The 24,344-nt window shown below is 39.3% G+C and overlaps 3 protein-coding genes across 5 annotated transcripts; 1 reads left to right on the forward strand and 2 right to left on the reverse strand.

The window, feature by feature from the left end:
- Positions 1-1,097: 1,097 nt before the first annotated feature.
- LOC113023269 (volume-regulated anion channel subunit LRRC8C) lies at positions 1,098-6,847 on the forward strand. 2 transcript variants are annotated; one of them, XM_026169293.1, is made up of 3 exons: positions 1,098-1,148; positions 1,837-1,995; positions 4,095-6,847. In XM_026169293.1, exons 2-3 carry the CDS (start codon positions 1,855-1,857, stop codon positions 6,375-6,377), a joined length of 2,424 nt encoding a protein of 807 aa, XP_026025078.1. In that variant the 5' UTR covers positions 1,098-1,148; positions 1,837-1,854; the 3' UTR covers positions 6,378-6,847. The 2 variants fall into 2 exon arrangements, with proteins under 2 accessions (XP_026025078.1, XP_026025080.1); XM_026169295.1 differs by lacking the exon at positions 1,098-1,148 and adding an exon at positions 1,633-1,681.
- Positions 6,848-12,400: 5,553 nt separating this feature from the next.
- cdkn2d (cyclin-dependent kinase inhibitor 2D (p19, inhibits CDK4)) lies at positions 12,401-15,314 on the reverse strand. 2 transcript variants are annotated; one of them, XM_026170677.1, is made up of 3 exons: positions 15,010-15,314; positions 14,315-14,473; positions 12,401-13,366 (listed from the first exon to the last, which is right to left on the reverse strand). In XM_026170677.1, the coding sequence occupies exons 1-3, from the start codon at positions 15,049-15,051 to the stop codon at positions 13,013-13,015; spliced, it is 555 nt and encodes a 184-aa protein (XP_026026462.1). In that variant the 5' UTR covers positions 15,052-15,314; the 3' UTR covers positions 12,401-13,012. The 2 variants fall into 2 exon arrangements, with proteins under 2 accessions (XP_026026462.1, XP_026026463.1); XM_026170678.1 differs by lacking the exon at positions 15,010-15,314 and adding an exon at positions 14,824-15,003.
- Positions 15,315-15,391: 77 nt separating this feature from the next.
- Positions 15,392-23,549, reverse strand: ap1m2 (adaptor related protein complex 1 subunit mu 2). Its single transcript, XM_026170676.1, has 12 exons — positions 23,310-23,549; positions 20,739-20,895; positions 20,537-20,604; positions 20,212-20,342; positions 19,342-19,489; positions 18,190-18,316; positions 17,933-18,075; positions 17,514-17,585; positions 16,965-17,123; positions 16,734-16,859; positions 15,774-15,849; positions 15,392-15,656 (listed from the first exon to the last, which is right to left on the reverse strand). Exons 1-12 carry the CDS (start codon positions 23,349-23,351, stop codon positions 15,631-15,633), a joined length of 1,275 nt encoding a protein of 424 aa, XP_026026461.1. The 5' UTR covers positions 23,352-23,549; the 3' UTR covers positions 15,392-15,630.
- Positions 23,550-24,344: the final 795 nt, after the last annotated feature.

The raw sequence follows: 24,344 nt of genomic DNA on the forward strand, positions 1-24,344 counted from the left end.
AGATGCACCTAATAAAGTGTGCGTGTAGATACTAGTGTGCAAAGTCTCATTTTTATGATCTTTCTAGTGTGTTTTTCAGTGAGTCAAAAGCAGGTATGTCATTTACCGACCACCCATGATACCTCCCAACACATCTAATTTCCTGGCTAAACCCAGCAGGTGGATAAGGTAGACCACTGTTTACACTACCGAGAAGTATTGTGTGGGCTTACAAGAGTATTAAGACTTGGCAAACACAGGCCTAAAAAACACAGACTTAAAAAAGAATCTTTGAAGATATACAGTTGCGTCATCAGTTTCTCGTTGGAAGAAAATATCTTTCAAATATTGCAGATGGAAATTTAAGCAGTTAATAGGCCTCTAAACTTTTCTGCTTAACACCCGACGTCAGATTGTAATAAGAAATGCACGTCAAACACAGGAGGATGATAACTTTGTGATTCAGTTTGGGCGGAAAGAAAGTCACTGCGGTAACTTCCTCTCTTCCCTTCTTCTCCCGAATATTACCACAGCATGAGTTTACAAAAATGTCAAGGTTACGCAACACTAATCGAGGTGTGGCTGAAAAATAAGGAGGCTGTTCCTGCTTTGTCTTGCGTGAGACCAGGAGCATTATTTAATAACCATGCCTTCTTATCATTTGAAAGTCATACGATAACAGACCACGTGCTTGCATTCTGATGGGTTTATGGGTTGTTGATTGTTAGGACCGGTATCTTGTATTGTGATAGGTGAAGAAATGTCCGTTTATACACTTTGATCTATTAACTCACCTTCTACACATTGAAGAAATCTTCTGTTCAAGTTTTAGCATTCACTCTCTCCTAGTTTTCCTGAAAGTAAAAATGGGTCTGGAGTCTTATGGGTTAATTTCATATAAAGCCTCATTTTAAATTATTGCTAGGGGCGCAAATATACACTAATTGCAGTAATCACATTAACTACGTATAGATTACTTGAAGTGTGCCTCTGTAAAGTCAGCGCTCACATGCGTTGAACATGCTCGCTGACAGTGGTTTTATTTTGAAAGCCTCGCTTGTTTGTGCCGCGTGATTTCTCGCGAGCTTCACACCGGTGAGCGCCTCTGAAAGTGATGAAAAAACTCTGGCCACTGCCACCGGACACCAGAGGATCCTGTGTGCGCGCAGGTATGTAAAATTAATCTTGCTGACGCTTGCTTCTGTTTTACTCTGTTGGGCGAAACTTCTGAGATAATTTCAAACTTCAGTGGAAACTTAATGGGAGATAAGTTCTCGAGGTTATACTCGTTTGATTTAGGAAGTAGCTTTGGAAGTTCACGAATTACCTGCGCTGTTAAATGAAGACAACGCCGCAAGAAACGCCACTTTTACCTCAAATTTAACACAAGCAGCGATGTTAAGAAGAAATTAGCCAGACAGAAGTCTGCTGCAATGATTTGTATTTGGTTACCTGTGTGTGCACAAATGCGCACAGCTCACATCACAAATTAACAGGCTATTTATCTCGTCTTGATGCAGTAGTATTATTATAAAACAGTGGAGCTTCTGTCCTTCTTTCTCTGTTTATCTATTAAGGTGGGCTTCAGGACACAAAATTGTTTCCATTCTTTCCAGAGAGAGAGAGACTCTCTTTGTTGTCAGACTAGTTCATCCTGTTTGAATCCCCCTTTGAGCGCAGGAGGAGCGTCCATTCATTCAAGGTCAATAAACAGCCAAAGCTCATGTGTGTTCTTTGTGTCATGTAACTTTAAAACCTTTGACAAGATTTTCTCTGGAGACTTCTCTGCATTGAAAGCCTGTTCCAGCTTCATTGCTCAAATCCACTCGTTCCTTTCCTTTCGTCTCCTTTCATCAGTGTGGAGCAGCAGCCAGGATGATCCCAGTGGGTGAATTCAGATCCCTCGGCACAGAGCCCAGCTCGAAGTATAGGGTCCTGAAGCCATGGTGGGATGTTTTCACAGAGTATCTGTGCATTGCTATGCTCATGATTGGAGTCTTTGGATGCACTTTGCAGGTAAGGTGTCTACACTTTGTGTCCATAAGTTTTCAAAAAGTAAAACCAAGTCATCGCTGACCTTGTCTGTCTCATTGTAGATGCCATGATAATTCCTGCATTATCTGGCCACCCAGTCACGCAAAAATGCATGCACTACAGCTGAAAGAACTTGTTTCTCCTGACCCACTTTGTGCACATTCAGATCACAAACTGGCTGCTTAATGTGTGTCTCTCATCACATGAATATCATTTCTGTGTCACATTAAAATAGCACCAAAGTAAAGCAAAGGGACTACAGTGTAGTCAGCGCTAATCAGATATAATAACATACAAATATCACAACTTGTTTACTGCAGATTTTCTAACTGTTGTGTTTTTCAGAGCAGAAGCATCAGTTTATTCCTCTAATTGTACTAAATTGTTGTTTAAGCGTAGACACCAACAACAAAGGGGCATTACAGGGGACGCATTCATGAAAAGAATTGGTCACAAAGCTGTCTGAATTGCTGCACCATCTACACAGTCTGTTTGGCGAAACTGAATGTGTGAAAATAATTCAGCAACCAAAGGGGTTCTCTATAGTCTGACACTCATTAGAATATTTATTATTTATTACTTCTGTCAGTGTAACATTTATAAAGTAATTATGGATTTCAACCAAGCAATTAAACATATAACCACCACCTTTACAAGGATGGTGTAACACACACATTTAATTTTAAATTAAAAATATTAAATCATCTGCTATTTTCGACCAAAATTTTCACAACTCAAAGTTTATCCAGTCTGGTTTCTTTCATTTACGAAATATCTTAAAAATCTACCAGTAATGAAGAAATTTTTGTACATAGTACATAGTAGTTAGTAGTTAGTTATAACTAACTCACTTTTCACATGCATTTCTCAGTCTGCTTTAGCCCGTCTACCATTGGCCTAGAATACAGCAGCTAGGCTGCTAACAAAAAACTAGTCAATACTCATAACAAAAGGCCATAAATAAAGCCATTAATTATTTTTGGCCTTTTGTTCTTCTCATATGTGTATACATAAGTGTGTATGTAGGAATGAATGAAAGACTGTGTGTTTGTAAGTATAAATATGTACTTTTATTCTTTCATCTGTTTTTATCCAGACTGCGAAGCACTTTCTAATTGTGGATTTTAGTGTTGTGATTTCTTCTTCAGACATAGGTAATCCAATTAAATGTAAAAATTGAAATGGCAGAATTAAATCTCCCTTTCACTTAGTGCTGTTAGACACGCTGTGCTCATTAACATCTGCAGCAGCACAAAATCTCGTTAAAAAACAATAAAGAAAATATTCCACTACAGTGGAATCTTCTGCTTTGGTGATGGATTTTTCTTGCTTTCCTACAGCAGCATGTTAATAGTGACTTTTACTCTGAAATGAAGAGGTGGAATGGATCATCCCTCCAAGTAGTGTCATGTCTGATGTCATGGCTTGGAAAGTATAAGCCAGTTTCTGATTGTTGCTCGTCTGTTTGATGACGCATCAAAGGGCGGAGGATTTCGTGTATTTTTAAACCCCTATCTGATTTTATCATCTGCAGTTTTTAGCTTGTGCATTTAGGCTTTACGCGCAAGGTGAAACCTGTTAGTTCATCACTCCCAAAGCGTAGCATTATACACTAAGTGATAAATTGTCAGTATATTACACTTCCGGGAACCCATCACGTCCCTATATTACAAGATCAGAAAAATGAGGAAACATGAGAACCGTTTGGAATGAATCTACACGTGTGCGTTTGTTTTACTTAAATCACTTTGGAAAACACTATCTAACATGCTGGTTGAGGTTAGGGATAGAGTTAGGGTTAGGGCTGGAATACATGGCTGGAACGTGTATTACCGCGGGAGTATCATTCTGCTAGATTTCATCCATAACCTGGCACGTAGCATAAGAATGCGGAAGGTCACCTTTCGCCTTCCTCAGGAACTCCTCGGGATTTGACAAATCGTGACTATGTTACGCCTGAGAGTGAGAACAAGCGGATTAGTTTAGGCCTTGCTGTTCTCCAGTCAGAAATACTTGAGTACCAACAAGTGAACCGGGCTTTGTTTTTATCACGATATTATTATGTTCTTTTTTTTTTATAGCTCACCCAAGACAAGATTGCATGCCTGCCAAGCCACTTCACCAGTCCAACACCAAAAGCAATTGACTGCAGCAACATCAGCAGTTATGGGGACAATGAGAAGTTGCAGAACACACTGGTGACCCCGGCGAGCCCCATCATAGTGGAGGTGTTTGGGCGGAAGAACAATCTGGACATTCATCAATACGTGTTCGTCAACAACTATTGCTATGAGAGGTCTGTTCACTGGTATGCAAAGTACTTTCCGTACCTCGTGGTTATCCACACCATAATCTTCATGGTAACAAGCAGCTTCTGGTTCAAGTTTCCTGGGACATCTTCTAAAATTGATCTCTTTGTCAACATTCTTGACAAGTGCTTTGACTCACCCTGGACCACAAGAGCCCTGAGTGAAGTTTCTGAGGAAAGAGGCGAGGAGAAGCTAGTCAACTGGAGGAGGAACACTATGACTAAAGGCTCCACAGAAGGACAAATCGATGAGGAGGAGACTGTGGGCCTTCTTCGCTCCTGCTCTGTTAAGTCTAATCAAGAAAAGAAAAGTGCAGAACCGAAGTCTACCCTCTCTTTGTTGGATAAGAAGGAAGGAGAGCAAGCCAAAGCTCTATTTGAAAAGGTGAAGAAGCTCCGAACTCATGTGGAGGAAAAAGACATTTTGTACCACATGTACGTTCTGCAAACGTCAGTAAAGGTCATCCATTTTCTTTTGATTATTATTTACACCGCATTGCTGGTACCTAACATTGAGATAGTTGTGCAGTGTTTGGTTCCGCCTGAGCTGACTGGTTTTGATATCTATTGCTGTAACCACAACAAAGCACATCTTTTCTCCAAGCTTGCCTACTGCTATATCTGCTTTGTGGCCGTATTTGGACTTCTGCGTATCTATACCCTCTACTGGCTTTTCCATCGACCTCTAAAGGAGTACTACTTTGAGCAGGTCAGACTGGAGACCGGAATTAATGACATACCTGATGTGAAGAATGATTTTGCCTTCCTCCTGCATCTTGTGGACCAATATGATGCTCTTTATTCTAAAAGGTTTGCTGTCTTTCTTTCCGAAGTCAGCGAGAGCCGCCTCCATCAGCTTAATCTAAACTACGAGTGGACTGACAAAAAGTTGCGCACGCGTCTAGCCAGGAACACCAGAAACCGTCTAGAGCTACACCTGTTAATGTTACCAGGGCTTCCAGAAACCGTTTTTGAAATTCCCGAACTGGAATCACTCAAACTCGAGCAGATGAAGAATGTCACCATACCGGCTAGTATAGCAAAGCTAGAGTCTCTCCAGGAGTTATCAATGGTCTACTGCCCCGCAAAGCTCCAAGTTGCTGCTCTAAACCACCTGAGAGAACATTTAAAGATTCTATATCTAACCTTTGAGCATTTAGAAGAGGTTCCTGTGTGGATGTACACCTTACACTGCCTGGAAGAGCTCCACCTGGAAGGTCCTTTAACCAACGAGGTGTCCAAAAGTCCCATTCTGGATTCCTTTAAAGAGCTTAGAGCTTTGAGGGTCCTCACTTTTCGCTCCAAACTTACAAAGATCCCCTCCAGCATAGGAGATGTTGCGTTCCAGTTGCAGCGCTTGCGTATCTACAATGAAAGTGTCAGGGTCCAGGCTTTAAGCATCCTGAAGAAGTTAACCAACTTAGTTTCACTGGAATTAGTGGGCTGTGAGTTGGAGCGCATCCCAAGTGCTGTCTTCAGCCTGAGCAATCTGCAGGAGCTGGACCTGAAGGAAAACAAACTCACTACTGTGGAGGAGATCCTGAGCTTACAGCACTGCAGGCATTTAGTGACACTTCGGCTATGGCACAATAAAATCTCATACATCCCTGAACATATATCTAAGCTGCATACCTTGGAGACACTGGACATTAGCTGGAACAAGCTAGGAAAGCTTCCCTCTCGGCTCTTCTACTGCACCAAACTCCGGCACCTTGACATCTCTCACAATCAACTCACTTCGCTCCCTTCTGAAGTGAACATCCTGCAGAGCCTGCAGTTCTTCTCCGCAGCTTTCAACTCCTTAGAGACAGTGCCAGAAGAGCTGTTCTCCTGTAAAAGGCTAAAAACGCTGATTCTTGGTAACAACCGCCTTTCACACCTCAGCTCAAAAGTAGCCAACCTTGCCCAGCTGGTCCGGCTGGATATTAAAGGAAACCGTCTGGAGTACTTACCTCAGGAGATAGGGGACTGTCCCCTGCTGAGTGGGCTGATAGTAGAAGATAACCTGCTGGATCAACTGCCATCAGATGTAAGAAGCAAGTTAAATAAAAGCTGAGTGTGTGGAGCTAAGGTTGTTCGTCACATACTTGTGTTTTCTAATTAAAGAGTGGTGGGTGAGCTTGAAAAAACATTTTTGATCCAAATATTTTTCAGAGAGAAGCAAAAGGAAAACCCAAACCACAGCTGACCACTAAAAGAGAACCAGTAACTCTAAAGCTGAAGACTTTCATAGGACTGACCTAAAGAGGTGCTTGTGAGAACACAAAGGTCTAACACAGTTGGATCAGACGGTCTTTAATCTACCAGGTGCCTAGCACAAAGTCCATGTGATGTCAAATTGTGCCATATGCAAACCGCAAACTGCATTAAGTGGACATCATGAAGGCTGCCTCCCGCACGCTTTCTCCAGGCAGCTTAAACCACACTGTGTATTTCTAGTAGGGAAAACACATCTGTGGACAAATGTGGAAATCCTAATTGTCCCAGTTTTGCATATCCATTAAAAAAAGATTTAAAGACTCTATTTAAAAGCAGTCATAATGAAATGATTCATATTTTTTGATTTTCACATTTTGAAAATGTTTTTTATGTGTTGTCCTGAAAATAGAATCTTTTTTTATTAAGTTAAAATGTGTAAAAACACATCTACATTTAATTTTTACAAAACTTGATTTTTACTTCAGTAGATGACACAGAAATGTAAAGTGGAACAAAAAAAGTGTTGTAATTCAAGATCAGATTAATACTGTATGTGGGGATGAAATAAGAGCTATAAGTATTTTACAGAAATAAAACAGTGAACAAGCCTTAACCTTCAAATGTTTTGGGACTGCACCTCCGTTTGTTTACTAAAGACCTTTGAACCGTATCCTGCTTGACGGGTTTACACAGCGTGAATATGCATTTCTTACAGTGTGGTGGTTCATGTTGCTCCGTTTCAGTTCCAAAACACGTGGAGGGAGAAAAAGCCTTTCAGTAGCTGGATAAAAGGTGTTCATATCTCTGTTTACACATTCAGTCAAATGGAGAAGTGAGTGAACTCATACTGGGGTGGTATGAGGTATATAAGGTAAAGGTTCACTCTCTACAACAATGACTGTGCATGATGTGAGTGCCAGTGGTAATGGCTGCTGTTTCCACTAATGTTTCAGCATAATACAGGTGATAATTGGAGGTGATGTCCAGGCAGCAGAATTTTAAAAAGCTGTGGCACGTAACATGCAACTATGGAAACTTGCTAACTTGGATGACTAGGCTGATCTGTTTAAATGCTTTAAACTGGATATATTTTTACTTCAAATCTTGTTTTTCTTTCTTTTTAAAAAATTTCAAACATCCTTTATGCAAAACTTTAGATGAATGGATTCTGCACTTTTCCTTCACCATTGTTTCCTCCATTCACATCTCATGTTCAGACGCACATAAAACCGGTGCTTCCTGGAAACAGCTTCCACTGCTCAAACGAACTGCAGTCGGTCATGTTCTGGCTTGTGTGACTTCTTAATATGTTCGTGTCGATCAGCACACTCACTTGCCCTTGATTCAAGGATTACTGTGTGTGCTATTTTCTGTCACATTAAGGAATTGAGATGTTTTAGGGAGAATTTAGCACTTATGTTATGAAGGGAAATAAGTTGCACAGTAGGAAGTAAGTGATTTGTCAATAATTTCTCTATTTCTTTAACCCTTTCACACATAGTGGTCACTACAGTGGACAGCTATTCAAAGGCTGTTTTCTTGTATTTGTGTCAGTGTTGATGGTATACACATAAACCACTACATTGGACAATGATGTGTCAGTCCATACACATCTGTTGTCCGCCTAAGTGGACATGTAAAAAACTCTTTGAAAAGTACATGTTTAAAAGATTGAAGTTCAAAAATCTTTTTTTCATGCCTAAAGATGAATAGAAATACTTAAGAAAAAAAATTCTGAATGAGGATTTTCATAATTCATTCATGAAAGGGTTAAGTCTCAGTTAAAGTTGCAGTCAAGTAGCAGTCTAAATGTAACTAATAATTGACTGGAAAAAATAGCAATACAATGTCTCCAAGACGGTTGTTGCTTTGGGTTGTGAGGAGTGTGCAGAGAGCCACCGGTTGGGCTTGGTGTTTACTTTTGTAAAATCGGATTATTGGGTGTCTCAGCTATGTGTGTTTCTGGTAAAGGTTCACATTCAGTTCCTGCAGGCTGTGATTTTGTGCAGCTTGATGAAGTGAGAAGCACAGCAGAGCGTGTAACAGCTTCCAGTGACTCATCGTTTGGAATCTCACCAAATGCCAAAGGCCAAACAATAACAGTTTCAAATGAAAAAAAATGAAGGAAGCACTTGATTTGCAGTTCTCTACATCTTACAGTCTAGTAAAAATTGCACACATGGGAAGCTCCTCCTTTCATGAGCACGAGAGCATTTTTTAAATATGAAACTAATCCCTAAATCCTTTATTACATTTCGTAAATGAAAGAGATTAGAGATCTGAAACCAACTAATAATCTTAATTACTGATTATTTGACATATTATTCTAATAAACAGTTTGGTCTAGATCTGAATAAAGCGGTGTTACAAAACCAAAGTGCTCCAGTTCATTTCACCAAATATCTTGTTTTGTTGGACCAAAATTCTAAAATGCAAAGAGTAAATTCAGATGTTTTATGTTTTAAACAAATGATCAAACTGCTAGTTAATTATGCAGATTTATTTTCTTGGCAACATAATCACCACAGCTGTAACAGAGGTCAGGGGCAGTCGTTTGGTATCGATTCAATACCAAGTAAAACCCAAGTAAAACACGACAGTCAGCACAAAAAAGATTCATTTTTCATAGTGCATGTTTGAGGTATATTGATTTAAAACAATTGAGTGGGCAAATCGCAAATATCGATCCGATAAAAATACCAGTGTTGGTATTGATACTGTTGAAATTTGGATTGATCTGCCCACCTTTAGTGAAGGGCATTTGTGGAGAAGTGGTTTATGAATCCGTGAAGCTGTGTCACCCCTAATGTCTGTCACCCCTCACTGCTCCTCTCCGCTCTTTAATCAAAATCAGAGAAACTTTATTAATCCCAGAGGAAAATTGAGTATACATACAACTGCATGAAATGAAGTGTAGAAACAGAGACCGATCCCCATCTGCTCCAGTCTGCATACCAAATATCCTTTGGCAAGATACTTACCCCGATGCATCCACTGTGCATGTATTTAGATATAAATAGATATTAACAGACATATAAATATAATATAAAAAGACACAAGTATTAACAATAAATACACTTTAATCCAAGCAAAATAGAAAAACAAGAAGTGTGAAATCTTAGTTATTACGTTAGTTCGGTCAGACATTTGGATAGTTTTCCTTGTGTCATCTTAATTTACACACATCTGCGTGTGACTGCACCAGTACGCTGATTCAGGGTTTTCTTGTTTACTCCCACTATTGTTACTGCTGCTTGTAAACCTGCATATTTCTCCCAATCTGTGGATTAACCCAGCCACATTCAGGAAGTGCTTGAATGTAACAGCCACCCACTCAGTCAGTGAAGTCGCTGAGCTCTACCTAGTGGCTGGGCTGTATATTTAACCATCCTGGTTTTGTAACTGATTTATATGTTAGGGTGAGAAAATATACTTAAATATCTATTACACAATTTAAGGGCGTGGTGACGAAGCAGACCTCTGAGCGGAAAGTTGCTAAACTATCTGGGAAAATATGGGTGGTGAAAGACAGCATTTTGAGCAGAATTGCTCCAGTAGACTTTACTCAAACATCAGAGTCTGAGTCTGGATTAGCGCTGCTGAATAAACATCACATTCATTTAATGTTAAAATATTCCTTGAAGATGAAAAGATCAGCATTTAAAAGTAGGCAGATATTATCAGCTGTTCTAAAGCACAGCACTTGGTTTGTTTTTTATTTCATTCAAATGGAAATTTGTGTGTTTTCTATTGAAAAAATTTTGATTTATGTGATCGTTCTGTGACATCATAGATGTCTGCATAGTGAGCTGTGAGCGCAGCAGTTCAACTGTATCTCCTTTCTTGGCAAGTAAAGTTGGCCAGCAGCACACAAGCAAACAAAATGCCCATTGTACCACGAGAGCCCCGAGCACAAACATCAGCAAACTGTGCCACTGTTACCTACAAGCTCCAACAAAACAGGGCTCTCATTCATTTCTACTTCAGTTCAGCTATCTTTGTGACCTTTGTGAGACTTTTCACTGCGCTGTACATTCCAGCGTGGAGTTATTGCAAATGTCCTTGGTGGATCACCATAAGGACGTCTGAGCGGTTAAGACTGCATGAAAAGATGCAAAGAAAAGCACACAATGATTGATTAAATTCCTCTTTCAGTTGTGTTAATCTATTTTGTTTTGGGGGTTTTTGGAGGATTTTTAAAAACATGAGAAGCATCGGGAGTCACGGACAGAGCCGGGAATTTTGAGATAGTGAAGAAAAGATTATCTGTGGACTCTTATGTTCCAGCGACAAGTAGGTGGTGTGGTGATGCAGCGGTTAGCAGTTTTGGCTCACAGGAGAAAAAACAAACAAACTTCTGCACGTGAACCTTCCTGAGGCCTGATGCGTAGTTTGCATGTTTTTTCTGTGCCTGTGTGGGTTTTCCCCCGGCGCTCCAGTTTTCTTCTACAGTCCGAAAACACACATATCTTGGTGATTATAACTGTTGATTTTAAGTTCATGTGGATGTGCAATAGATAATAAATAATAAGAATGGATTGCATTTTATATAGCGCTTTTCAGGACCCCTCAAAGCGCTTTACAATACCACTATTCATTCACTCTCACATTCATACACTGGTGAAGGTAAGCTACAGTTGTAGCCACAGCTGCCCTGGGGCAGACTGACAGAAGCGAGGCTGCCATATTGTGCCATCGGCCCCTCTGGCCATCACCAGTAGGCGGTAGGTGAAGTGTCTTGCCCAAGGACACAGCGACCGACCGGCAACCTTCCGATTACAAGACGAGCACCCAACTCTTGAGCCACGATCGCCCCGATAGTGGGTAGAATAAACGTTTGATATGAATATGCTGATAAATGTGTCTTTATAGTGTAAAGCATTTGGTGTGGGAAATGCACTATGTAAATGCCAGTCCACTTCCAAGTGTTTTTTTTATTCCTATTTTACTGAACAAAAGTAAAAATATTCATTTTAATCCTCTTGCAACCGTGATAATTTACTCACCCCATCCCCCTTCGTTCTCTACATCAGGAGTGTCAAACTTATAGGTCACATGCAGTTCAATGGTAAATGGTAAATGGCCTGTATTTATATAGCGCTTTTACTAGTCCCTAAGGACCCCAAAGCGCTTTACATATCCAGTCATCCACGCACACATTCACACACTGGTGATGGCAGGCTACATAGTAGCCACAGCCACCCTGGGGCGCACTGACAGAGGCGAGGCTGCCGGACACTGGCGCCACCGGGCCCTCTGACCACCACCAGTAGGCAACGGGGGAAGTGTCTTGCCCAAGGACACAACGACCGAGACTGTCCAAGCCAGGGCTCGAACCGGCAACCTTCCGATTACAAGGCGAACTCCCAACTCTTGAGCCACGATCTCATTTTAACAGTAAAATCATTGCACCGTAACCTATTTTAAAAAAAAACTAAGTGTAAATAAGTACTTCCTTAAAACATTAAACCTGAAATAAATCTAGCCTAAGAACAAAAAATAAATTTACTTACAGCAAAATTTCTGTTTTTCAACTTTCTATCATTAAAAAAATGTTTCAATCAAACTCAATGAACCAGGTCAGCATGGCTCTTTGTTAAAAATTACAGAGTAGGAGTTTTCACCAATTTACCCAGCATCCAGTGGTCCAGATTGTACCCCACCAGGCCAGTTCTGACCAATGGCCACTAAAGCTCAGAAATTAAAATAAAAGTAAATCACTTCCTTTTTAGCCTTTTGTTATGACACCCTAAATTCACACACACCCACACACACAAAAAGCTGAGATGACCTGAGTGATCCCAGTGAGCAGAAACCCAAGAGCAGTAGCTCTTACTAGCCAATTACAGAATCCAAATCAAAATGAAAAGACAGCAAAACTTCAAGTTCAACACTTTATTTTGTGCTTTCTTCTTCAAATAGTGAAGTGAATAATCTCACTTAGATTTTAAAAGTATTTATATAAATAACATTTCAACAAATCACAATAAGGGTTGCTATTTACAAAGAGGAATATTCAATCCTATTTTAACAATAAATAGGAGTAAATTCAAACTCTAAGTACATCTAATTAATAGAAACACAACTATGCAAAGCAATCAGGGTGCACAATGTCAAGTTTTGTAAATTAAAAAAACAACAACATACAACTGTTACAATTCTTACACAAAGGAAATAATTAGAAAACACTGGGGGCGGGGGGGGACTATCTACAAATGTGCACTCCCAATTCATAGGGAAAACAGATATATATGTATATGTTCATATAAGGTGCCTAAATTGCACTGTGCAAAAGAGGTGTCTACAGTATATAGCCACCCATCCACTGAAAATAAGCTGCCAAGACAATATGTCCTGTCACATAATAATGCTGAGCCACTGTTAACAAAAGAAAAGAAAAATCCTTTACACAGCAACAAAAATCAAGTTACCAGGACTGAAGCGAAACAAAGTGTGAGGTTAGGGTTAGGCAAAATACACCCACTTTTCAGGCTAACTATGAATGTGCGAAAAAAGCAAGTCAATCATATCCGGCACGCCTGAAGCTCGGGCCACGTCTACCGCTGTCTGACCGCTGACGTTGGCGTGTTTAAGGTTGGACCGTGGCGCCAAATACTTCACAACATCCCGGTGGCCTTCCCGGATGGCGATGTGAATAGGAAGCGCGCCACTCCTGTCCGGGATGTTTACTGAGGCGCCGTACTCCACCAGAACCTCCACGGTGTCAAGGAAGCCTGTTCGAGCTGCGTCGTGGACAGGCGTTATCCCGTGCCTGTCCTGGACGTTGGGGTTGGCTCCTTTTTCTAACAACAGGCTGGCAATCTTGGAGTTCCCCATCATCATCACCTGTTGAAGACATTAGAGGAGAGGTGAGGAGGGTGCACTCTCAAATTCAACACCAGTGTGCAACCCTGAGAGTTTTTTTTTAACAGTCTTGCATCAAGCCGGATTCTTTTTCAATGTAATAAACACAAGCAAACAAAGTAGGAAGAGTTAGGCCTTTAGTACATCTATGCAGGAAAAACAAATCATGCCAATACAGCAGCCCTACATTAAATTTTACACCAGTGTGTTGCATTCATCTAGTGTTTCTGTTTTTTTTTTTGTTTTTGTTTGGGGGGGGGGGGGTTTAGAAGAAAATGAGTTAATGTTAACTATTGCACTTAAATAATACTTGAAGTCAGTTATAAAGCATAAATATCAAACAGCTTTTTAGTTCCACTTCTGAAATTTTGAGGGATTTTTAATATATTTTATTACATATGAAACATCTCAAACTCAAAGTTTCGTCACCCTGAGTTTAGAGAAATTTTGAGGGACACTTTGTTTTCACTAAATTTGAACAGTGAATTAAATAATAAACACAATAACTGCAGGCGACATCCCTGTTCGGGGTCGCTCTATAAATGTTGAGGACATATTAGGTGGACTCCAGTGTGAGGTATCACTCCTATTCACTGCTGTTTATAACATGACTATAACGCTAAATACAGGCCATATAACTAAACGGGCTGTGGGGGCAGAAGCTTTCGCTTTAACTTAAATAATTTATAATTTTACTGTCTTTACAGACACCTTTATTGACACGCTTTATTCTAACATTAAAAACATGGCGCTACAAGCATATTCGAGAGAAGCGGCTGGTAATTTTTCCGCAGGCCATCGTTACAAAAGAGAAGGAGATTATTCTCAGACCGTAGGACGAACTATGTTTGTCCACCAAATGAAATGTGGGCTGTTAATACTTCTGTATATGTTTATAGATCTCACGTGAACACTTGAATTGATCCTCACCTGTAGGGCAGTCCTGCTAAACTCATTTGGAGTATCAGGATGCACTCTGCATTCCTCCAGGATCCTCTGCACCTCGCTGGTGTTCCCTTTGGCTGCTGCCGCCGTCAGAGCTTTGCCGGCATCCATCTGACTAAGGACCATTATAGTCTGCCTTCCTGCCTGCTCGGAGAGAGACGTACCACAGTTACGAGGAACGCAAAACAAACACGATAAGAGGGAGAAAAAACCCCAAACCGAGGCTGGCAGGTTATTGTCGCCTACAGCTAACGTTACTACAGCATCCGGCTAACGTAAGCCGTAGTTCCCCGCTGACGCCATGTTATATGACTCCGTGCTTACTATTCGGAGTTCTGCCGGCCGCTTTAACAAAGCGTACTGCTGAACAACACAAATATAAGCTCTACCGCCAGAGGCAAGTCAACTGAAAGACACAAACAACTAGCCTCCCGGCTAACAGCTAACGTTAAAAAGAGAGCTAAAAAAACAAAACGAAAGCGCATTCAAGCTACCTGGTTTACTTCCACAATATCCAACGCGTCGCCAAGATTTTCGACCCCGCTGTCTCCACGAACCAGTAATTTTTAAAAGTAATTAAAACAACATACGTTTATCAACATTACAAAATACATTTGCGCGCTGAGCGCTATACAGCGGTGTCTCCAGACTACAATTTACAAACATTGGGGAGAACATACGCTGGCCAATCGCAGCTCGCCAAGAGGGTGTTGCGCTTCCATATATGGTAAATCGGGAGGAGTTACAACTCTGTTACTACGCTGTCACTGTGGTAACAGGAGCATTTGACCAATCGGCGCACACGGCTAAGAAAGCGGGCGATTCGTATACGTTGAGGTCTTCAAAGGCAATTCATTCAGATTTCTAACCTTCGAGTGTATTTCTCCAGAGGCAAGTGTGGAAAAAGGCGGGTGTAAGCATTTAATTTTGGGCGGAATTTAGCGACTGTGATTGCACAAAGCCTTACTACAATACGATGGCAAAATCCACCTTGTGTGGTGTTTTAAACTCAAGAGAAAGACAACGTTTTTCATTAACACCAAGGTTAATGATTACAAACTGTTCTAAGTGAATCATTTTATTAATTTAATAATTAAATAATTTGCAGTGCTCACACAATAGAACATCACAATCAAATTGCTCATGGATTTAAAAAACACAAAACAACACACACAAGGATCAATGTTACACAGAGCAGGTGAAAATTTAAAGACATTCTTTCAGTCTAGTTAAAGTGATCATTTATGCTCCTTAGGAAGTCCTTGAAGTGAGGAAAATGTATTCAAGTTTCTCCACAGGTGTTACACATTAGTCCTCAGCTGGTAATCTAAAAAAATAAAATAAATAAAGAGAGTTAGAAAGGTTAAAATTGGACTCAGTTATTGCATCTGGGTAGGTCACTTCCTGCTTGGTAGAACCAAAGTCCAACAGACTACTAATATACCTCCACTTTGTGTTATGTAGCGGACCCACGGTAAAGCCTGGTACCCACTTTTTTCTATAATCTTCATATACCGCACCTGGTGGAAAAAAGCAGCAAGACACATTTGCGTAGTTAAAGTCCAGCTTCCCACAATCATTACACCAATTGATACTGGACCAAAGGGGTGAACTACGAAGTGAGATTAATGGGTTAGTGAGCTATGCTGAGCTTAAAGAGCCTTCTGTGCCAGGAAAGTGGCTCACTTTATGCCTGGCTAAATCACGTGTTCAGAGGTTTTGCTTAAAACCGGATGAAAGTGCGATCTTTTATCTACAGCATGTTTTAAGTGCGTCATAGATTCTCTGCTGGGGAACCATTTACATTTAATATTTAATACTTTAGAGTCTAAATGTATCCAGTTTAATGTCCAGTCATCACCTTAGAAATGAAGAGGATCGCAAAAGAAACTTACGGATAAATCAATTAAATGCTTATTTTAACCTTCTCTGTAATTGCTAGATTAACAATTGCCTGCAATATTGCATTTTATTATTATATTTAGATTTGTAATTGCCATGTAATTATCGTATGATTGTGATAACGTCTCTGATTGGAGTAGGATAGTAGTCATTTTGTGTGGAAGAAAAGTCACACGACCCATGAAACACACCTTTTTGTATGAGCGAGCACAGACGTTGAGGCAGAAAGCCCGGCTTAACAGAGCTGATAACTGCCAACATGATACCCATTATCTCCAACTGGGGTTTTAGGTTTTGTTAAGTCAAGTAAGACAAAGAAAGCCTGGCTGTGTTGAACTTTATTCATAGTATAATAAGCAGAATAGGAAGCTTCCCGGGTACCACTTAGAACTTTATAATGCATAAATAATAAAAACAGTATACAGGACTTTCCATAAAGATGCTTTGATTGTAGTTTAGTCACACTACTTGGGTTTTTTGACGTTAAAGGAAACCAACACACCTGTATTCCTGAGACTGTGAAGTATGGGATTTCAAATTTCACAGTTATGGGAGGTTTGCTCTCCGCCTCTTCATTCTCCACGCTGGGCAAACCAAAATGAGCTCTCATGAGAAACTCTTTACCTCCCTGCATGGATGGACACACACAGTAAAAATGTGTAAGACACAAGAAAGCATAACTTTAGTCTGCAATCCAGTCTGCAATAGTTACAACATGTTGTGAATTTCTTACAGGAAAAGACTTGATGGTCCACACAACCAGGTTCTTCTCAGGCACATATTTGGCATTTCCTGTGCTGGTTTTGAACTTTGGCGAGTCTGCATCACTGGGGACAGGGACCCTCACTTCTACGTTATTTGCCACCGACTGCTTTTTAAACTGTCCCTTTGCCTGCAAATACAGGAATGTTATAGTAGGATATCTTATGAAAGTCACCTTTTTCCTGTTGTTTAAGGGAGACTGCCCCGTCACTGGACAGGCAGCGTAAGGACGTCATTGGTTTTTGAAACCGAACAAAGACAGTTAGTTACTGATGGTTAACAGGGAGTCGTGTGATTGTTGGTTTGTTTTTTTCTAATACTGTAGGGTCTTTACCTTACGATATGGAGCACTTTGAAGCAACTGTTTCTGTGAAAATCAGGCTATAAATACAATGGGACAATGGAAATCACTTTTTGCTCTAACAGTTTGTCTCTAGCAGGTTTGGGGCTAAACAGTTAAACCATAGATATAAATGTAATTGTGGTTAAAAAAAAACCCAAATATAATTGAGTAGAGTACCTTAACCATAATTTCCACTCGACTGTGAGAAAATTTCTCTATGACAGATTCGATCCATATCAAAGGCTTCACCTTTAAAAGACAAAAGGTAGAGTTTAGTTACACACAAGTTTAACATTTTATCTACTTAACATGCAAATAATTCTGTTTAAATGTTAATTTAATCCACGTGTTAATGTATAGTACTGTAACGCTCACATAAGTTTGCTTTCTTTCATTCACTTACTCTGTTTAAGTCTTTACACTGTTTCTTTTCCTTATCATGTGAATTTCTCAGTCATTTTTATGTATTTATTTATGTAACTAGTACAAGGAAGTAATTCTATTAGCAACTTCTACAGTGCACAAAACATAAAGATTAATAAATGCAACAAATATCTGAATTTCATATGAGTATAAAGTAGTGAGCTGGACAATACATGAGTATTGATGCGGTAGGACATGAGTTCAGACTCCCCATCTGGAGGAATGAAGGAGATTGTTCGATCGCTCTCAAAACGTGAGAGACGGACACACTGATGGAACTTCACGTCCTCCATCATCACCGTCTTTCCTTTGTCACCTGAGCATAAATCAACACAGAGTACTTAAAGTACAAATAAACAGCACCAACTTGTTTTTCCTCTAAGACTGGGGTAACACAGTGATAATGGGTACACAGAGGTCGCATACGTACGTCCAGTGAGGCCAAAAAGCACTCGATCATTGAGGCCCAGGCGCAGTTCGGGCATCCCCGACAGCATGGTTTTTAGCTTGATGCTGCCCACAATGTCACTGCTCATCACACTGCCATTAGCATTCACCTAAACAAATGACATTATTAAATCATTTAAAAATGAGTTATTTTGACAAATATTTGAACAATTATTAAGGAGAAGAAACGGATTTAAATAAAGGATTTTGACTTTGTCACAAAAAGTATTTTGTCACTTAAACTGACAAAATACATCAATGGCTTCACTAACACACTGCTAAAATTTAAGGGTACATCACAGTATAATATCAGTTACACATATCAGTAACAGTTACACACCATAGCCTCGGAGGACTAAACAGACTTCATCATGCTGAATGCTGCTAGGTGCCAGGTTGAAATTCAGGTCACATGCACTACTACGTTTTGCACTTACAGTTTGTATAGTTTCTAAGACTTTAAGACTCTCTAAGACTTGTTTTTTTTCTTGCTTTTTATATATACTGCCTATTTAAAAAACATAACTTTTTTTGCATGTAGAAGAGTAAAGTGAACAAGTCAAATTCCTTGTTTGTGTGGACAAACTTGGCCAAATCCTCAGACCCCCTGCGAGACCTTACACTGGTGCAGTGGGCCCTGGGTTACTCGTAGTGCAGGACATTGCCTCATCTCATGAGACATGATTTCCTGGAATATCAAAGCCAGACCTGAACCCAATCAGAGCATCTGACAGCACTACAGACTGTCCAAAAGCTAATTCATGGACTACTCGAGTTCTGGGAGGAGATACCACTGGACACAGTACCAAAATGTGGGAGCTATATCAGCCCGTGATTTCAATCTTTAACCTTAATTTTTGGGGTGACTTTGAATCCACCCCTGAAATGTGTATGTCAGCAAAGATTTTTTTAATTTGAATATTGCATTCATCCAGATCCAATGTGTAATTAAAGTGCTCCCTTTACAAAAATGTAAATAAGCAGTTAGTCCTAAAACTAACTTAGTTATAGGACTAACTATAGAACTGAACTGAACAAGACTTCAGAAATGAATCAATAATGTAGTCGTTACATAACCAAACCAATAGTTAGTATGCAAGTCCAATGGATTGAGGAATCCTTCCTTTCATCTTACCAATACATTGATGGACTCGATGACATCAATGAAGACCTCGTTCTTTTTGTACTTGATACCCTCTGACCTCCAGGACACAGCATTGGTCACAGTTGTCGGCACCTTGCTCTTTGCTACTTCAAGCTTGGCACCTTCCTGAGTAATGTACCTACAGCAGAGAGGTGAAGATTTGCTGTCATGCAACACCAGACTAGCTTTTAAAGATATATTTAAGGAAATATATTTCAGGAAAGCGATTCCGCTCCCTGAAGACCAACACAGAGAGACTGAGGAGGAGCTTCTTCCCGCAGGCGATACGGTCTCTCAATCACACCACCACACAGTACTGACCCACACATATGGTTCTTACACACACACTGGACTTTCTGGACTTTGGTTTTGCACAACACTGGTCACTATATTCTTCATTTCCGGTTAATACTTGTACAGCTGCTGTTATTGTGTATATATTTATTTATATTTAGATTTCTTCATACATTCTTATATAGTTCTATATTGTGTATTGTGTATTTTGTTGTACAGTTATTTTATTTTCAACTTTAATTTATATATTTATCTTTATCTTATTCTTCCCAGTTAAATTTACCCTTCATTCTAATTTGTGTTGTACAGTTATTTCATTTTTAACCTTAATTTATATTTTATTCCTTCCTAGTTAAATTTACCCTTTTTAATTTTTCATATTTATTTCCTTTCTTATTCATAGCCTTTTCCTTTTTTGTTTTCTTTAGGTCTCGAGCAGTTGTCCAAGCATTTCACTACATATCGTACTGTGTATGACTGTGTACGTGACAAATAAAAATTTGAATTTGAATTTGAATTTTAAAAAATGTGTGTGTGTGTGTGTGTGTGCATGTTGAAGATTCTCACTCTTGTAGTATCTTGCTGTCAGTAGTCTGAGGGAATCCAAAGTCCATAAGTTCATCCAGCAGCTCATAGACAACCACAAAATTATCCTGAATGCTCTCCTCTTCCAGTTCTTTAAAGTACTCTGTGAACACCTGTGTACGGACATGCAAACACCGTCATTATCTGGACAGGATTTGAGTAACTGCCAGAATTTACTCTGGATTACAGCCATCTTTGACTGTCATGTTTCACTGATGTCCCAAAACAACAAAACCATTTCTTTGGAACCAGGATGCACAGGCAACAGGAAATATTTACATTATTCACCACACCAGGCATCACTCACCTCAACTAGTTTGTAGAGAAAGGCATACACCAAGGAAGCGTTGGAGTTCTTGTTTGTTGTAGCAACAACTGTATCGAGATCAGGTCAAGGAATGTTATGAAGTTAAAAACACTGCTGTAAAAATCAAGGACTCATCTTTTCATATGATTGCTAACGGTCATTGCCTGCAAAGGATGTCATTAAACACTTAGGACAGGGATACGGTAGAGGTTGCTGTGTTTGATCCACATGAAGTGAACGTTGCCGTGTGACATTACGGGACAGAGAAGACCTTCCTCTTCATGCTGCATGAGCAAAGGCATGAAGTGGTCTATCTCTGACATGTCCACATCACCTTTGTAGTTCCGACAAATCAGCACCTGAAGAAGGAAGCATACCAGCACGTGGTTACGAGACAACTGTTAATATAGAAATTACTACTTATGGAATGGCTTCTAGTGTCATTCTGTTAAATGATTGGAGGACAATGGATATCAAAATAGCAGAGTTTCAAACAGACCCTCAACTGGAAAAGCAATTAGAGAATGATTGGATATAATCACAATAATAACAACTGATCTTGTGATTCTCAGTAAAAAGAACTAAGCTCACAGATTTTAAACAACACTGATGAGGAAAAATATTAAAATTGTCTTTATTTTTAAGAAATACTCTTCTTTCTCTTTAATTAAAAATTTCTCAAATTAATTATCATTTTGTCCCTAATAGTGGGACAAAGTGATAAAAATTTGTCACAGACATTAAGACAAGACTCAGACATCGACCTTTTTTTAAGGTTCCGAGTCTTATTCATAATATTTCTCATACAAACATGTAATCTGTTAAAACACCAAAATATCCATAAATATCCTTTAAAAAAAACAAAACAAACCAAGCCTTTATCTACCAGAAATTTACACAAATTAATCCATCTTTAATTAAACATGGCTTCATTTAGACATTTAAACCTAAAAATTCTGATGTGTGAACAAAAGTAAACAAGAAATTGGAACATGGCCTTACTCAGCGTTCACATTCCTGTTTAGGAATGATATGTACATTTAATATACGTTAAAATACACAAACAACCAGGATGGGCAGAAATGTGAACATCAGAGGGACAGGACAAGCTGAGCACTTTGGAAGCAAAGTTAGAGAGGTGAGGCTGAGATGGTTTGGAGGGCAAAGGATGTTCAATATGCAGTTGTCAGACAGAAAGAAGACAATAGAGAAGGTTCATAGATGTAGCAAAAGGAGACATGGTGAGGGTTGGTGTGACAGATGAGGATGCTACTGGATAGGGTGAGATAGAGGCAGATGATCCACTGTGGCAGACTCCAAAGGAAGCAGCCAAAAATATTGAAGATTCTTCATGGAAGTAAGCACCTGGGGAAAAGCATATCGTCGAAACTTTTGAACCCTGACACCTGCATATTCCTCCCTTAACTGATCAGACAGGAAAAGAAATTTTAATGATCAGATTATGAGATAAATAACATCAAACAGGCAAACTGCATTTTCAAAAGACAAAACCACTAAATATAAGAAAATACCAGTCATTAGTAAAATAATAGCAGAAAATTAATGCTTTTAATCACCAATATGGCAGCACTTTACAACAGATGCTGAGACAATAATTACAATGATTAGTTACAATGTGACTATTATTATTATCATCATCATCATCATCATCATCATTATTATTATTATTATTAGTTCTAGCTATAAAGTAGACAAAAATTCACCAGCATGCAGCCTGTTTCAGTTGCTCCTGCTTTTCTCTTTATTTTAATTTTTTTCTAGTTACTTATTTCTTTGTCCTTTAATACTCTCTAAGGAAATTATGTAAAGTATTCCGATTCTAATTCTGAAGTGGTTGCTAATCTACTCTAAATGGAAATAATCATCCTTTTTTTGCCCCTTCATTTTAAAAGTATTAAAAAAAATGGAAAGCTCGAAGAGAATAGTATTTTTGATAGCTCTGTATAAAGTTAGGATCCATAAATATTTTTCTTTTAGTTGTTGATGGGACTGATTGTGTCATGACATGTATAACAACAGTCTAATTCACCCAGGTCATACATGAGAAGGACATATTATTATCTGGTGATGGAACCTTAGGTGTAGGGGAATAAAAATGTAAATAAAAGTTTTTGATGATGATTTGTTTAACCAATCAGAACCCAGACCCCTCCAAAAACAGAGCTATATTTGGTACATCCCCTCTCCATCTCAGTGTCGACTGGCCTTGGAAACGACACATGCAAAACCAACCAACCTTGAAACTTGCTGGTGAAAAAATAAATAAAAGAATGTATGGATTGAGCTTGGGTTGGAGTAGATAAATAGTAATGTCACCGCATCGCACACGCAACATGAAGCCACGAGAAACATTAACTCGAGGGTAAAGTTACATGTTCTGTCTGTCATGCCAGAGTCATGCAGGCTCCTGTGTAAACATAAACGTGACGGTGACACAAACTATCTACCTGAAGGCTACATGTGCTGCAACACGCTTTCGCTTCCATTGTTTAAAGCTTAATTTGCATTGCCATGTATCCGGAAGTAGAAAACTAAAAGTAAAATAAAATAAAATAAGAAATATAAGAAAGAGTGTGTCGCACGGTCTGTTATAAATTTTTAACAACGCGTTTAATGTTTAACAATTAAAAGAGCACCAAAAAAATTCAACCCAGCAACCAAAACTGGTTGCTGTGTTGTTACTTATTCCTGCGCGCGTGGCAGGAATAAGTAATTATCAGTTGTCTAAAATTAGCTCGAGCTTTGCTCTTACCTTTCCCTTCAGATCCAGCACAAAGATAGCGGAGGCGGACATCGTGTCTGAACCCGGAGGACCAACAGCGTGAGATTTCACGAAGCGCCGAAACTGAGTTTAAAGCCTAACTCGAGACTTTTTGCTGCAGCTTTGTCCTGAAAATGTCAGGAACCGTTTAGGCCGGGCTGATCGCGGAGTCCACGGTGTCTTTTTCCTGAAGGTCCAGTGACGTCACAGCATGCAGGTGAAACATTAACTAGCTCACCTGAGTAAATGAAGTCCAGGAAGGGTGTGCTCCCCGCTTTAGCCGCCAGAGTGCGCCACAAACCGACAAATCATAGCAGGCACCGCGACAAGTGTGTGACCTCGTGACCTCTGTTGATCGAGAGGTTTTTCAGCGTTGATCCACCCCATCACCCCCTCCAAATGCTGCTTCATATTACAAGTTAAAAAATAATGTCATAAACTTATATCTGGAATTGGGTTTTCAGAAGCAGTAAAAGCAGCACTTCTTAAGCACACCTGATTATTCACCTGTGAAGATTGTGGGTAGGTATGATGTTAGCTTAAATCTTAAGTCGCAAGTAACATTTTCTTATTTTAAGCATTTTCTTGTTGCTGTGTGACTGTTGTACAAGTTAAAAGAAATACTTGTTATTTTATTTTATTGTATTTTATTGATGTAATTGTGGTTTTTAAGTTATCGGTTGATTGTCTGTAGATCGATGGTTGGATGTGTTGTGTTGTTTTTATCTGTGGACCCCAGGAAGAATAGTTATCGCTGCGGTAACAACTCATGGGAATCTGAATAAAGAAAGAATAAAGACTGAAATTATTATACTTCTTCTTCTTCTCATAATGATAATGATAATATTAATAAAAGTACTTTGAAAGTTGAAAAATTCAAACAGAAGACCAAAAATAAAATTAAAAGTATACAGATCAATTTTTAGACTCAAAATTCAAAAGTCATGCAAAACATCTATCCATGTCTATAAATATTACATGTAAATACAAATTTTTACAGCAGCACAAACAGAAAAGCTGCCAAAC

This window comes from Astatotilapia calliptera, chromosome 6, assembly GCF_900246225.1.
Source record: "Astatotilapia calliptera chromosome 6, fAstCal1.2, whole genome shotgun sequence".
NCBI lineage: Eukaryota > Metazoa > Chordata > Actinopteri > Cichliformes > Cichlidae > Astatotilapia > Astatotilapia calliptera.